We start from the raw sequence: 16647 nt of genomic DNA on the forward strand, positions 1-16647 counted from the left end.
ACAGGAGGAGAACTGCAGACTTTCACAGAGAAGGCAGGAAATAAGGTTTCTTCTCCTTCTTCAGCCAGGCTGACAGAAACTGTTTTAGCTTCTCGTGACTCGAATACTGAGCCTGCAGCTCCAGAGCAGCAGGGACAGTCACTGTGCTTCACCTGGGCTGTGCAAGCAGCAGGGCTTTCCCCTGGCTCATGCTTGGCTCTGCTGTCTGCTCCTGGCCAGTGTCACAGCCAGGCTCCTGCTCAGACAGCCCTTCTGTCTGCTCATTCTTACTCCTCACTCTTACTAAATGAATATTCTCATGTCCCAGTCCTAAACTCAAACTGGGATGCCTGCCTGGCAGATCCCTCATGTCTTTTGATGAAGAATGATGACTATTTCCTATCCAGCACACACATTCCTGCTGAGAATCTCTATGAAAGCAAAGTTTGCCTTGCTAGAAGGGAGACTGAAGTTTCAATAACCCCAGCCAGGCACTACTAGAGGGGAGTTACAAGTGGAAAGGTGGCAATTGCACATATCCGTATTTCCCAGAGATGCTTAAATTAATGACACAAATAATCCAGAAAGCTTTCCCATCCAAAGCCCTTGAGCACACTCTGGAATTACCCCTCTGGGGGTACTTACACAGAGGCCAGACTATCTCCCCAGGCCCTGAGGGGGTGTGCAGGGCCAGCAGTACTGGGGAAGTTTTGAAAGTGGGAGAAAAATCACTTTCCTTTGAAGGATCCATTTCACCAGGAACCAAATTACAGTTTGCACGTGCTTAAACAACTCCTGACACAGCCCAAACCACAGAGGCCAGGTCTAAGACAGGGACACTAAAACAGAACACGTGAATCAGCAATATCACCATGCCTAAACTCAAAATATATTCCCAGCATTGCAGGGGGAGAGGAAGGGAGACTCTCAGACACTGAACTGGTTTCTTAGTGAACAAGGCTGGAACTGTGCTTGTATCAAAGTGCACACTAAACCCAGCCTAAAGCAGGTGACAGCCCTGGATCAGGGAGCTCCTGGCTCTCTCCAGGGCTCTGTCCCTGCCTAAGCCTGGCTTTGCACCCAGCTCTCATCACCTGGACCACTGACTCCTTCCAAACCACAGCCACCCCTCTTGCAGGCCTCCACCCCAGGCAAACTCCAAGAAAAACCAGTGAGTCCAGTCCCCACAGAAGCCCAGTGGTCACAGACCACATGCCCCCACCAGTCATTTAAAAGTTCAGCCCACATCTCCCACCACCTTGGCTCCTGCTCACCATTAACACCTTTCAGGCTCCAACAGGACTCCAGTTTGCAACTTCTAATCTAATAAAATCCAAACAACAATGATGCATTTGCTGCTGTCATGACTGTGAGCTTCAAGCAGCTGCATGGTTATTGAGCCTCTCAAATTAAACAACAATTATGGATGCTTACATTAAAATTACCTTGCAATCTCTGGATTGCCTGGCAACACTTTTCCTTCAGCATGCACGAACAGTGCACTTTTCCTCTTAATTATATAATAATTGCCATGCATTTACCCAGCAGCTCAGAGAGAACACCATTTTTAACTTTCATTTGCTAATAAAATAAGTGGTTACTCAATGATCCAAAATAAAGCATCCCATTGTTCTGTTGCTTGGAGTGCTTGGGCATCCTATAATTTATTGTTGAATTTCACTCCCTCTGCTTAAGATTACCCACACTTTGCTGTTTTTTTTCCCTATATACTAAACTCAAAGTTTCCTCTGAGCAGGAACTGTTCCTGCAGCAGCACCCAGCACAGCACAGCTTGGATCTCCCAGCTGAGGCACACAGCCTCTGCTGCAGCCTGAATGCTAATGGGAATATAAAAAGCTGCATCTTCATCCTTCAAGCTCTACTGAAAGATTCTTGAGATTCCCATTCAAATATTAACTTCTATCAACTTTCTGAGGTGCCCTGACTAATTTTGGCAGCACCTAGAAGCTTCAGACTTGCAAACATTGATTTTATTCCCTGCTGGTTTTAGGAAAAAACATGGAGAGTGACTGAGACCCTGCAAACCATGCTCCTCTGCCTCAGCAAGGCCCATCATGCTCAGAGACTTGTTCTCTCTCACTGGTTGAAGCCAAGTGAGTAATTCCTTCTGGTTTAAACTGGCTACCTGATTATTTTGTTTACTATCCATTAATTATTGGGTTTTTTTAGAGATGGAAAATATTTTTTTCCTGTCCAGCACTTCCCTGACACTTAGTATTTTATAAGCCTCTGCCACAGCACCCCTTCCCAAGATAATTTTCCAGTCTTAAGAGCTTTGGTCATATCTCTGTTTATAAGATATTCCAGGACCATCCTGATCCTCTTTCCTGGGCCTCAGTTCCAGGGAGATGTCTCTAAGACAGGCTGAGCCAAGTTGCACATAATATTCAGGATACTTATTGTCTGTACCTAAGAGTTCTTAGAGATCCAAATAACTGCATAATAACATTTTCTAGTTTCTTCTTTCTTTCATTCCAAATAATTCCCAAAATCTTGTTAGCCTTGCTGAATGTCACTAAGTAATGGGCTGGCATTTTCAAGAGAACTATCCAGAATAAAGCCTGAGTGAGAAGAGATAATTTAGAGCCCATCACATTGTATGTTCAGTGTTGATTCTCCCCCTAATGCATTATCCTGCAGACAGCAACATGAACTTTTATCTGTCATTTTATCATCCCATCACTTGCTATCATGGCATTTTCCTGCCAGTCTTCCCAGCCATTTCTAACAAATATCCTGAATAACTCAGTGCTATCATCAGTCTCTCTTATTGTCCTCTAACCTTTTCCTGGTCATTTAGGAATATACTGAACAACCCAGCCCACATTATGGACTCCTGCTTAACTATTCTGGTGACTTTTGTCAGTTGTCAAAGCTGTATTGCAATTTTCCTGATTGTCTAGTTAGTAATCCACAAAAGACCATCCAACCTAAGAGATTTAGGAGCTGCTTTATGAGCTGTTGTAAATGGATATAATCAAAATCTGTTTGGCAATTGAAACACAAGGTAATGACAGGATCACCTTATCTACATGTTTACTGTTTCCTCTGGAAAACAATCAGACCTGCAAGGTTGGAAAAGCTGGAAAAGCTGTGCTGCCTCTTCCCCCCCAAATCCACCATGGGCAATTCTTCAGTGTGTCAGTGTGCAGAGGAAGCACCAGTGGTGAGAGCACTGAACCCACAGGGGCTGTTTGCAAGGAGGACAGCAGGATCACACAGGCACAGAGCCAAGCTCAGCTCACCAGCAGCTGAGCTACAGAAACAGCAAGTGCTTTCAGGATGCCAGAACACAGAGTTTCTACCTTGTGTCTTTATTCAATTCAGGGATCCCTCTTTGCTCACCCCTGCCAGGTTCATGCCAGCAGGGACATATCAATGACAATGGGGCCAGGAAAATCCCTGCTGCCATTCACAGACCTACTGCAGTGTGCAGAGCAGGCACTCAGCAGTGAATCTGCTCTCAGCCACAGGGGCACAAGAATCATCAAAACAGGTGACAATAATCAAACAGGCTACAAAGAGGAGCCTGCTCTGCAGTCTGGGCACAGCCTGGGAACACCCTTGATCCAGCAGCTCCCTGGGAGGGCACAGCAGTGCTGGGCTCTTGTCACCCCACAGCCCTGAGTGACAAGGGGTCACTCAGATGGATTCTGCAAAGGGGGTGGGCAAGGACAGACATCCTCCCTTGGAGGGAGGGCCAGTGCCTGCCCTGCTAAGCCAGAGACAGGGATTGGTTCCAGTTTAAGCTGACTGAATCCATGACCCTGCAAACCCCCATTTCCTGGCTCTGCTATTGCCTTCAAAGACAATCTCCAAAAAGAAACAAATGGAAGAAAAAAGAGAGGCACTATTTGCCCAATATCCTTCCTAAGGGTTCTATCATACTCCCAAGCTGAGTGAGGCCACCTGCAACAGCAACCCCATCCCAGGCAAGCCCAGGGGACCTCTCTGTCTCACCCAACAGCCCCAGTGCCTGCCCAGCTGAGCAGGGACAGGCACAGCCCCTGCAGAGCCCAGTCCCCCTCCCGGGCTGGCTACTCACAGTACTCGATGCCCAGGACGATGTCTCGGAAATAGCGGCGCGCCTGCTCCTCGCTGAAGGGCTGCTCACTGGGCACCTCCATGACAGGCCTGTGGGGACAGGGACACAGCTCAGAGCTCACTGGGCACCTCCATGACAGGCCTGTGGGGACAGGGACACAGCTCAGAGCTCACTGGGCACCTCCATGACAGGCCTGTGGGTACAGGGACACAGCTCAGAGCTCTGCAGGAGGGCAGTGACACCCCTTGCTGGAGGAGTCTGTTCCCCATCACTGTGTCCCAGGCTCCCCAAAGGCTCTGGCTGCTGTGACACAGGATGGAGGGGTGTCCATTCTTTGTGGTGATGCTTTGGTTACTGAGCTTGGCTAGTGATGGGTGGTTTTGCATAGTCCCAGCATGAGCCACAGAGCCCTCATCATCACCATCATCAGGACTAACTGCAGATGTCTGCACAAAGTAAGACCAACACTACTCACTGACAGTCCTAAAGGGAGAAGAACAAAGCTGGACCTGGCCTTTGCTTTCCTGCTAAAGCTGCTCATGGCTGTGAGCACCAGCATTCCCATGGGATCCCAGGCAGCAGTGGGGACAGTGCTTGTTGCTGTGCACTGCCTGTCCTGCCTGCTGGGGCTCAGTCCTGACACAACACCATTGTGCAGCTGGTCTACACTGAGGCAGAACCTAAACATGAACCACTGGCTCAAAGGTTAAATGGGAATATTTCCAGTGCATTGTGCTAAACTGCTTTAAAAACCTATTCAGCTGCTCAGGGTTCAGCCACCACCAGAGCTCAGCCATTCAGCCCTGAACAGCCAAGGTTACCTGATCAGTTTCTCCTCTCCTTTCCTCTGAATTCTGCCACAGCTGAGGGATGCATTGTCTCCCCTAAAAGCCCCTTCTGCCTGCTGAAAGCTGAGGGCAAAGAGGCTGTAAGAGCTAGTCAGAGTCTCTGTTCTCTGTGGATGAATGGCTGGAGCTGGAACTAAGGACTTCAGTGCACTGGGGGCTAGTCCTGCCTGTGCTCAGCAGCTTGGCTTTGCATTGGGAGCTGGATTTGAGTGCTCCTGGGACACCATCCTGGCAAGCCAAACCCTGGCACAGAACAGCCCATGGCCAAAACCAGGCTCTGTGGCTCTTCCCCACAGCACCCAGCAGCAAATCCTTCCCGTAGCATTTCCCTCTTCTCCCTTGCTGCCCATTTGACTGATGACCTTCATCTCCCATTTGCATTTTCCTGTCACTGCCTTCCCTCCCTCTTTTATGCACATTTTTCTGTTGCTGAAACCAGGGAGAAATAATGTGAGAGCAGGGCTGGCAGAGCCACTAATGGAGTCTAATTGCCTCCTGCCAGAGGCAGCCAGGCTGCACTTGGATGAGGCACAGGTTCCCCAGCCTCAGCTGTTTACAGGAGCTCCCTCTCCTACAGGACAGGCATCAGCCTGATCACCAGGGAGACTGGGGAGCCTCTTGCCAGCACTGGAGCTGGCAGCTTGTTCATGTGGCCAGAGAGAAGAATAACCCCTCTGGGAATCTCCTGCACCCTGGGCACAGAAATCATGACCTCACTGGGACTGCAGAGCTGCAGAACCAGTGCAGGTGTAGCACAGAGCAGTGAGGAACCTCCTGCCACCTTATCCCTTCTTCCACTGTGCAAAAGAAATGTGCCAACAGAACTGCCTCTCCTGAGAGGTTAGTGCTGAGGGCAAAACAAGGCAGCAGGTGGCAAGTAAACCTTGAAGCACCACACACCCCTTGTGTCAGAGCAAGCTACAATGTGGTGGAACCCAGCAAAGTATTTCTATTCAAACCTTTTCTTCCAGGCACCTGATGAGGAATTGTCACAGAATTTATTTTCCAGAGCAGGACATGCCCTCCCAGCCCATTTCTATTCAGCACATCATTCCAGGCTGTGGCAGTGCAAAGGCAACTACAGCTGGGTTTTGCCTCCTCTACAGACAGGGTTTGCCCCACTGGACATATCAAACCTCCATTTCACGTGGGAACCTGATGATGAACCCCAAAATTTTCAACAGAAGGGATCCCAGGAAGGCTACTTACCCTTTCCTCATGAGGTCAAACACTGCAAGAAAAGGAAATAAACCATGAATGAAGGAGAAGAGCAGCCTGGGCTCATTTGTTATTCATCACCTACAAAAACACATTCATTCCCATACCTGAAAATCAATTTATCTCCACTCATTTCTCTTCCCTTACCCATGACAAGGACACCAGAGGATGCAAAATTAAAATATTCATCTCTTCAGCACAGACAAATATCCTCCCTCCTGTCACTCTGCACAGGGAGACAGCAGGTGCTAATTTATCAACCACAGTGCTGCTGCTCTGGGTGTCAGCCCTCGTTGGTTTGAGCCCTGTTGTACCTCCAAGGGAGAGTGTTTGCTGTGATATTTCTCCTAAATTGCTGATAGGGAAGGAGATGCTGTAAGAACATGCTGCTCCATTTCTGCTGTGTCAATCAGCAGCACAGCTACAGCTCTGTCAGAGCCAAGCACTCCCTCGCAGGAGAGACTGAAGAGGATTTGCTGGTGTGAGCTCAGGTTTGCAGAGCACAAGAGTTTGTGTGTCTGATGAGCAGGTTGGGGGAAAGCATTTTCCTGATCCTGCTCTGCCCTGTCCTGCAAATAGGAGAAGGAGCTGCTTTTACTTAGAGTAGGAGAGCTCTTTCCTCATGAATTATATGGGGATTTCTTGCACCTCTCAAAAAATCTGTGCAGATCCCCTCCCCAAAGTCCTGGAGTGTGGGATCCTCTGAGGGTAAACTCAACAGGGCAGCCTGAATTGGCTCTAGGATGAAGAAGCTGCAGCTTACTGAAGCATTTCATTATTCAACCACCCTCTGCCTTTGCAGGTTGCTCAGTGCCTGTTGCCATCCCATCCCACTGACACACAGCCAAGTGCTCACAGCAGTGCCTGACCCAGCAGTCACAGGCCAGGAGCAAACACCACTTCCTCTAGAGCTGCTCTGCAGTGGGGGCATTTTTGGAGGGAGAAAGGTGCAGTTATCATCAGCTGGGGCAGCAGCAGGAGGGAGCAATCCCACCTGCAGGAGGTTGAGCAGTGCTGCTCCTTCTGCCAAGGGAACTGCATAGCAGGAGCTCCATGTGCCTGAACTTGAGGGGATCCCAGGCAGAGGAGAGGGGACATGGACAACAGGGACACAACAGGGACATGGCCACTGCTCATCACTCAGGGACCAGCATAGCCTCCAGCAGCACCAGGAGAGTGGAGTCCCCACCTGTCCTGCTGCTGTTGCTGGGATGCTTCTCTTGCTCCACAGGTAGAGTTTGGTTTAGGTTTGGGGATTTTTTCCCCTCTGCAGATTTCTACCTCATCTCTCCCCTCTCCTCCATCCCCAGGAGTTCTGGCCTTCAAACAACAGCCTCAGCCACCCTCCCCACCATGAGTGCCATCACTTTGAGATGCTGCCAGATGCCACTGGGGCTTCAGCCCAAAGGGAAAAGTGGCCTTTCAAAGGCAAATTGCTTCATTTGCTAGGCAGAGTCCTCCTCCAGGCAGCTTCAAAAGTGTCCCATAATTATTTCATGAGGAGCAGTCTTTGAACCTACTTCATCAGGAAACAGTCTGGGGAAGCAGAGATGTAACAGGGTCAGTCATCCCCTCCTCCAGCCTGTCTCAGAGGGCACCTCAGGGCCTCTCAGCCCTGTCCCCCAGTGTTTTACCCAAATGGGGCTTAGGCTGTGGCTGGCACTTTCAGGGCTTGGAGGAGAGGAAGACAAAATGGGTGGAATTCCCTCACCCCCTGCATAATCACCCAGTCAGGCTTCCCCTCCAAAGGTGGGAGTGCTGCTCCCTTAGGAGCCCCTGAGGCTCACCAGGGTGGTCAGAGCTCTGCAGGGGTCACAGGGAACACCCCCAGACATGCCTGGAGTGACTCTGGGGTCACCACCACTACCCACAGCCTACAGAAGTTTCACAGCAGGGGGACAAGGAAACCACCCTGCACCTTTCTCTTCCCTCCTGGCTCTGGGACTGGAATCAGCTCTAGAGAGGGGAGGGCAGAGCAGCTGCCAGGCCTTTTGAGTGTCCCCATGGCAAAGAGATGTGCACAGCTGGACTGACACAAGGTTGCCTTACCCTACTGCACGGGGCCTTTCCATCCCAGCTGCATTTACAGGCGTTTTAACTTTGCAGAAAAAAATAAGTCTGCTGAAGTTGGCACAAGTTTCCTCCCGTATTGACCCCGAGTCCTGGTAGGTGTCACTTGCATCACTAGGCCTAAGCCCAGATGGTTCTGTTAGCTTATGAGACTCACATACCCATGTACAAGTTGTCCTCTGCAGGATCATCAAGGACCTGAGAGAGATCACAGAGAAATAAGGAAAAAATATTTTTAAGCAAGTAACATTCCCAGTACACTGTGCTGAGCTGCAGAACACTGAGAACAATTTAGGCTAATATTTAGAGAGTCCTGCAGAGTGGGGTTTTGGAGGACAGATTTTCCTGCCTCCAGAAAAATCTGGGTTTCTGCCTGTATTTGGATTAGCCTACCAACAAAGGCACTTCTTGTCCTAAACTGACCTCAGTCAATAATGAAAATGGCACTGAAGCCTTGCACTTGTGCACCTTCCCAGGCTTGTCTGCACACAAGTTTCAGTGATCAAAGCTCACTGCTATTTCTACCAGCACAGTGAGCTGCCTTCTCTGGGCACCAGCCCAGAGCACAGGGTGAGTGTGCAGCTTGTCCTCCACGCTCAGTAAGACTTTGCTTGGAGTCACCAGCCTAAATCTCTGAACATCTATTTTAAACCAATTCTGGCTGGAGCAGGAGCAGCTGAAGAAAAATCCTGTTGTTGCAATCCAAACCAGACTTGTTTCAGCACAACTGAGGGTGGAGAAGCAGCTCACCTCTATCAGCTTTACGATATTGATGTGGTCCAGCTTCTTTAGGATGGCTATTTCCTGATAGACTCTGTCCAGGGGTGCCATGGGTTTGGGCTGCTCCCCAGAGGATGCTTTTGACCCTCTGGGAGGAGGTCGACCTGCAAGTGTGACAGCACAGTGAAGAATTCCTCATTTGGCAGCAGCACCTGCACACAGCATGAGCAGCCACTGGCCCCTCTGCATTCACCTCCAGCTATTCTGGAAGATCTCATCCCAAAGATCTGCAGACTCCCACCTGGAACTGAGATCTCCAAGTCCCATTCAGACCAGCTGCTCCCAGCTTCCCAGATGGGTCTGGGGCATCCCATGGCCCAGCCTGCACCCAGGTGCTATCCCAGGGTAGAAGAGACTCTGAAAGGAGGGGGAATACCCTGCCTAATTTCCAGTGCTTAATTAGGCTTCATACATGGTGAACATGGAAAAGTCACCACTTCAAAGAGACTCACAAAAATCAGAGCCAGGAGTCTCATTACTGAGTGTGCTGAATTTCCCTGTGGCTGTATGTGCCCCCTCACCACCCACTGCATTTCAAGCAGCTCCCAGCCACATGGGCAGCACCCACAGGAGGCACATTCTGCAGTGCTTGCAGGCAATGTCTGTACTGAGGACAACAGGCAGACCTCTAAATGTGAGATACCCACGTGGAAATCCATACTGCTTCAAGAGCTTCTTTTTGGAGAGGACTTTCATAGCCTGCAGAAAGAAGAAAAAGCAGTGTTAAAACTGAACAAGAGCCAAAGAGCTGGTTGCTGTGACCTGGGAGTGTGCTGGGCATCAGGGACTGGCTCAGGGCTGCTCCTCAGCCTGGAGAAGGGTCCTGGTTAGTGGACAGACAGACACTGACCCAGGTTTTCCTGAAAGCACTTCTAACCATTACTTTTTCCCCATTAAATTTTTTTATTTATTTTCAAATGGACAAAAAAAAAAAAAGAGCCAAATTTCTGCATTTGGGGCAGAGGCTTGAGGGAAGAGGTGAGCTCCTCTGGCTGGTTTTGGATGATGTTATGGCCCTGCTGCAGGTCAGAGCCACTTCAAGGCTGCTTCATCTGAAGTTTTGTCTTGTCAGAGGGTATAAAAAGGAAACTGAACTGAGAAGGGGTCAGGGTAATTCTTCCTGCCATCCAGCTGGTATTAGCATAGTGGCAAAAGGCAATCTGAATTTAATAAACAGCCTCTGTGCCTCCATCTGCTCTGTGCATTAATAACCTTTTGGAGGGCCACTCAAACCCCCCAAGTGGCCCAGCAGATGAATATTTAATAAGAAACCAGCTCATGGTACAGTTTGCTTAGGAAAACAGTCTGTGCTTCCAGGAGCTGGGATGACTCGCTCCTTCCCCCAGCCTAAGCAGTAACTCCTTTAATAAAGCATCCAACATCTAATTCACACTGGAGTGATCCCTACAGAATCTAACTAACCAAGGAGTCCTGCAGGGCACAGTCAAATGCCCAGGAATTTTTCATTAGTACCACAGAGGCAGGGTCTCTGCCCCACTACCTGTTTTTGACACGCACACCAAGAACAGGTCACCAAACCCATTCCAGTGAGTTCCTTCCCAAGCTGTTGTTCCTGGCAATGATGGCACCACATGCCCAAGCACCCCCACCTCCCATCAGTGCTCCCACTGCAGCCAGGTTCATGGCTTGCTGAAAGGATTGTTATTTTTGGTACTGATCCAGTGAAATCCTCTGGATTTGCACCCGTGTAATTGAGACACTGTGCAGTGTTTCAATCCTGCCTGACAGCTCCAAACCAACTGTTAGAAATGATGGTGTTGAGAGACAGACTCAGAAGTGCTTATCTTTGACTTAGCACAGCTCTGTGTCCAATAGAGGCAGCCAGATGACTCATGGTCTGCTGAAAGGGGATCCAAGATGTACACAACCACCTCCAAATACGGCCAGGACCAAGCCTGAAGGACTTCCCACACTCCCCACTTTTATCTCTCCATAATGAAAATGTATGAGAAAAATCAAAGGAATTGGTACATCCATTTCTCTTTCAACCACTGCCAACCCAGGAGGAGAACTCTCCTCTTGCTCCAATCCCATCTTGAGTCCTTGCTGCCTTCTGGCAAGGAGCTTTAGAAAAAGGACAAAATAGAAGATGCAATTTGCTGCTGAAAGCTCCCAAGTTTGGGAGCTTGGGAGCCCTAGCCTGAGGAACTCAACCATCAGCACCAGCCATGCCCACACCAGGACAGCCCTGCCCAGGAGAAGCTGGAGGGAGCAGGAAGGTAAGAGGAGCAATAGCTAAGACAAGATTTGCTCTCAGGGACAGAAATGGAGGAACAGAGCTACTGCTGTCACCCAAACTCCTGGAAGGACACTCAAGGGGCAGTGGGGGATTGATGAATCATAGGTGAGTTGACTGCAAACCACCACTACTGCTGGGAAAGAAGCACCAGGATTTCTTAGAGCAGCTTTGAAACACCAATATCTGCTACTGCACAAGCAGGGCTGGGTCAGAAGAGAGGGGACCTGCCCCACTGCACTGACAAGCTCAGACAGGGACAAAAAGCAAAGTTCACCATGCAACAGGCCAGAACCACTTAATTATCACAAGAGCAGAGAGGAGGGCACATGGCTGTGAAGCCTCACTTTAATTACAGTGAGCTGCCAGGACCAGGCTTCCTCCTGAACCCTGGTGCTGTCATGGGAGCATCTCAGGGATGCTTCAGCAAACCTCTCCTTCAGGCTCACATGCATGAAGAGCCAAAGACATTTGTACGCACAGGCAGAGCTAATTACCCAGATAATGCCCTTCTGATAAAGAACCAGCTGAGAGCCAAGCTGAGAGATTTTCCCTTTGCACAGGCAAGTTTTGCTTCAGTCTTCTCAGGCAAAGAGGGAGCCTGGAGATTTCCTCCACACATCCTCCTCCCAACTATTCACATGTGGACACAGGTCTTGACATTTCCCTTTGAGAAACAGCAGGAGCCGTGTGCTTTTCTCTGCTGTGTGTTTATTAGCTGAGTTTGCTGCTCTCCTCCTGTCAACCTTACAGCTGGAAACCACAGGGAAGCTGCCTGAGGGAAAGGAGATCCCAGGCTTAGGGAGAGGAGGAATGCCTGTGACATAGCAGCTTTCACAACAGTGAGACCACAAGCTGTGGGTAATGAACATGGCAAAATGGCCATTGGTTTTGGGAGGGAAGGGTGACAAAATGATTGAGCCAAGTGAACTTATCACCTGTCCTTGGTGATGCTCTCACAGTGCTTACAATGTCATTTTGCTACAGGAGAGACTTGTACTGCAAGGGCTGAAGCCTGTGCACAGTCCCTACCTAGAGTTCCCAGAGTGGGATGATGCTCACAAAATCCTCTGCTAGTGCCTGAGGGCACACTGTGGGAATGCTGAACAGACCAGAGAGGGTTTCCAGCCCTTCTTCACCTGCCCTGCCTAACAACATCCCTCAGACAAAGCAGCTGACAGGGAAGCTCTGCTGGGAAAGAGGAGTGTTATGAACTGAAACAAAATCCTAAACCAGCCAGGCTGAGCTGCCATGGCCTTAAAATCCTGCTGTGTTTGTCACCTTTGTCCCATCAGCAGAATTCCCCACCAGGCTGTGCCCATCCATGCCATGCCAGCAGAGCAGGGATGCTGTCCTGGGGCTCTCAGTCCCCAAATGCCTCCCCAGGATCCTGCTGCCACCCTGGGTGACCCAGTGCTGGAGCCAGTGAGTCAGGAGTCTCTCTGAATTCTTCAGAGAGAAATCAGAGTGCAGGGATTGAATAAGTTTTAGAGTGAGTTCTAATGCTTTTAGTAAAGGAAAGGTTTCAAATGCCACAGTAGCAGTGAGTGTTCCAGTGTACTGATATCTTCAGAGGAGGCTCCAGACCCACAGCTGCAGAAAGGATTTAGACATAATAGAGTTATAGTAAGAAAATTGCTTACATTTCTTAGATAGAACAAGACAGATTGTATACATAGTTCTATATGTAACCTGGTGTGCTAAGAAACTAGAGTTCTAATAGGTTAAGGAGTGGTGGTCTGAATTTGCAGCTTAGTTTGTTGGAAAAATGCTATATAACAGTATGTACTGGGAGAGCTGTTGCTTTTAGCCATTATGGCTTTTAGCCACTTGCTTTAGCCATTCTGTCTTCTAGCCATTTGCTTATTGCTGCTGCTTTGCCATTGCTTGTCTGTGTACTGTTGAGACTGATGTGCTTTGTAATAAATAATAACCTTTTTAACTATGAGCTGCTTTGCTTATTTAGATTACCCAACGAAGTAAGAGCCTGTAAAGCTCTGGAGTTTGGTGCCTTGGAGCACCTGGAGGTCAGAAAGAACCCCCACAAGCCAGCCCCTCACCAGCCCTCATCTGAACAGCACGAGGTGCTGGAGGAAGCCAGAGATCCCCTCCCTGCTCTGGAGTGCAGCTGGCAGTGCTTCAGCAGCTCTTATGTGAGCAACACATCCAAGCCTTCCCTTCCTGCCTGGATGGCAACCAAAGGGGATTCTGCAGGGGCTGGAGAGTTCAAGGTTTGCTGCTGGCCACCTTCTCAGCAGCAGCACTTTGTTCAGCCACTCCTTTCATAAACTTGGAAGGGATTTCTCCTTCCATCACTGAGAGTTGGTAGGAAATAGACCTCCATGCAAAGATTAGGTACAAACAGAGGCAGAGCACAATCACACAAATCTTGTTTCTTAGGAAACAAGATTAAAAAAGAAGGATGAAAAAAAGAAAAATCCACTGACAATCTAAATGCTATTGCCTTATTCCAGCAGTAGCATAACAAATGCCCATCATAACCACTTTTCTTTGCAAGCTGATTTGGAGATTGAAAACAGGGAGAAGACATGACCTGAGGCATCAAAGAACCAAATTCCATCAGCACAATGATTCCAATCTAGATCTCTGCTTGGACACATTTGCCTTTGCTTTTTATTTGCTGCTTTTTCACAGAACTTGGCCTTTGATTTTTCCCCTAGTCATCGTGAAAGCATCTCCTTCAAACTGAGCCACTGAAACCTTTCCAGTGTAAAGGATTCCTTGGCAGGGCCCCACAGAAGCTGCTGTAAGAGCTCCATGTGCCCCAGGAGCAGCAGGGTCCCCTGCTCTGGCAGCCAGCTCTGCTGTCCAGCAGGGTCTCCTCCTTGGAGGGACCTGGGGTCACATACCTGGTGCAGAAATCCCAGTTTCCATGGTCCAGCACATTCCCTGCATCCAGTGATGGGAGCCAGGACACTTTACAGCCCTCCCAGCAACCAAGGGAAAAGCTCTTAGAAGCACTCCCTCATCTTTAATGGAAGGTATAAAAGCCACAAAGTAAACACAGCCCATCTACATTTTTTTTCCCAAATGAGGTGATTGAATTTTTTTCTTGGGAGTTTTTCCTAGTTCTAGGCCAGATCTGAAGCTCATTAAAGCAGCAGCAATCTTTCCTTTGGTTTTGACAGGAGCTATATTCAGTCCTTGCTCCCTATAAACTCTGCCTTTTTGAAGGGAGCTAGCAAAGGTTCCCACACCTCAGCAAGAATTAGGAGTCACACTCTGAATTATGTCCCTAAATGACTTTTTTCCTATTTCTTTACAATTTTGGTCCTTGTTATTGCAGCACACTAGCTTAAAGACAATAAAGAAGGCAGCAACACCTTGGTCTCATGCTGAACCACTGCAAATGAAAATCACTTATAGAAAGAAAATCATAGAATGGTTTGGATTGGGAGGGACCTTCAAGACCATCAGTTCCAACTCCTGGCCATGGGTAAGGACACCTTGCACTAGACTGGAGTGCTCCAAGCCCCATCCCACCTGGCCTTGCTCACTAAAGACCAACCAAGGGCTGATTTCCTCCAATTACTTCTTACTGCTTTTCATCACTGAGACAAAAAACCATCCAGAGCTAAACCTGGGGGAAAACAAACACACAGAAAATGCCCTTCCCAACAACTAGAGCCACAATTGCTTCCACTAACTGGTAAGAGTTATTAGAGGGTCAGGATGCACTGCTGAGGAACAGCCCAGGATGGGAAGGACAAGCAGGGCAGGATGAATTTGTCTGAGCTCAGAAGGGTCAGGCACACCAGGCAGGTGGAGAGCTAAGCTGCCCTGAGCCAGTTATGCAATTGGCACTGCTTCTCTGCAGCTTTGAAGAGTCTGCCAGCTCCTGAGCTGCCTTAATGTCTTGGAGCAGCAGAGGTGTCTCCATCAGAGCTTGCCCTCCCAGGAAACACAGGCACAGGAGGATGAGGGTGCCAGGCATGGACTGCAGCTGGGCAAGGGCACAGCTGACCCTGACCCTGAAACACTAATCTTAGAAAATTAGGATTTTAGTTACCTTGCTGAAAATAATTAAAAGTTAGAAGGGAGTAGTTATCTGAAACTTAAATAATTAATTGTTTGTCATTTCATGTTTGCTCAGCTGCGCTTACAATGGGAAAAGATGAAACTAGTGAGCAGATCCAAAGGAACATAGACAATGGAACCAGAAACCATTCTTTGGAAAACTGGACTATCCCCAGAAATCATTTGTATTGCATTGATGGAAAAGGTCAAGAGTTTAGGCTGAGGAAGACTCGCCTTACTTCCTCCTTTTAAGACCCCTCCCCACGAAAACAACCCCGGACTTAATTTAAGAAGTCAGTCGATGCTTAATAGCTATTCAAGCTAATTACCATGGGAAGGAGGGATGGGAGGGACTGTTATTATGAATATGTATTTGTTTGAATCCTTTCCCAATAAATACTCTGTGATCACCTGTGATTTTGCAGTGTGTATTAGAGGATTACCTCACTGCTGCTCAGCGCTGAATAAACATACACTTTGTAACTTTAAATTGTTAGTCTTTTGTCTGTCACAGCTGAGCATTGGTATTAGACCAATGTTCCTCAGCAGTGCACCCCGACCCCATAATGATTCTTCCCAGTTAGTGGAAGCAATTGGGGCTCTAGTTGTTGGGAAGGGCATTTTCTGTGTGTTTGTTTTCCCCCAGGTTTAGCTCTGGATGGTTTTTTGTCTCAGTGATGAAATGCAGTAAAAAGTAATTGGAGGAAATCAGCCCTTGGTTGGTCTTTAGTGAGCAAGGCCAGGTGGGATGGGGCTTGGAGCACTCCAGTCTAGTGCAAGGTGTCCTTACCCATGGCCAGGAGTTGGAACTGATGGTCTTGAAGGTCCCTTCCAATCCAAACCATTCTATGATATTGCTTCTATAAGTGATTTTCATTTGCAGTGGTTCAGCATGAGACCAGGGTGTTGCTGCCTTCTTTATTGTCTTTAAGCTAGTGTGCTGCAATAACAAGGACCAAAATTGTAAAGAAATAGGAAAAAAGTCATTTGGGGGCATAATTCATTTTGGTAATTGATCCCAGCCAAGAGAGGAACAAGGACACAGAGAGGGAAACAGAGCTCAGAGATCACTGCCTTTGACAGCCTGCCCCCTCCCCTCCTCACTGACAGGCACACCCAGCCCTGCACACACCCCAGGGCACTGCCCTGGGCACACCACAGCCCCAGACCCCAGCTGGCACCCAGCCCAACCCCACAGGAGGATGGGGTGAAGCAGAGGCAGATCCCTGCAGTGCTGCACTGAGGGGCTTTGTGCCCTGCCTGCCCCCAAACAGCCCCCAGGCACGCTGCCCCTCCCAGCCTGCAGCACCTTTAAAGTGCTTGCTTAGATTAGAAACCAAGATTAACTGGGATTAACCAACACACACCAGGCTAACCTGCACACAGGCTTT

General features: G+C 48.8%; 1 protein-coding gene across 7 annotated transcripts in view; it reads right to left on the reverse strand.

Annotated features, from left to right (window-relative positions):
* Positions 1-16647, reverse strand: part of CAMKK1 (calcium/calmodulin dependent protein kinase kinase 1) — a gene marked incomplete at its 3' end in the record, with an annotated part of 95924 nt that overhangs the window by 28758 nt on the left and 50519 nt on the right. For all 7 annotated transcript variants that reach the window (XM_079325434.1, XM_079325435.1, XM_079325433.1 and 4 more), the window contains exons 5-9: positions 9609-9660; positions 8932-9065; positions 8343-8379; positions 6103-6124; positions 4046-4134 (exon numbers count right to left, since the gene is read on the reverse strand). In XM_079325434.1, coding sequence (XP_079181560.1) covers positions 4046-4134; positions 6103-6124; positions 8343-8379; positions 8932-9065; positions 9609-9660 — 334 coding nt within the window. The remainder of the gene's footprint in view (positions 1-4045; positions 4135-6102; positions 6125-8342; positions 8380-8931; positions 9066-9608; positions 9661-16647) is intronic.

This window comes from Erithacus rubecula, assembly GCF_903797595.1.
Source record: "Erithacus rubecula genome assembly, chromosome: 22".
NCBI lineage: Eukaryota > Metazoa > Chordata > Aves > Passeriformes > Muscicapidae > Erithacus > Erithacus rubecula.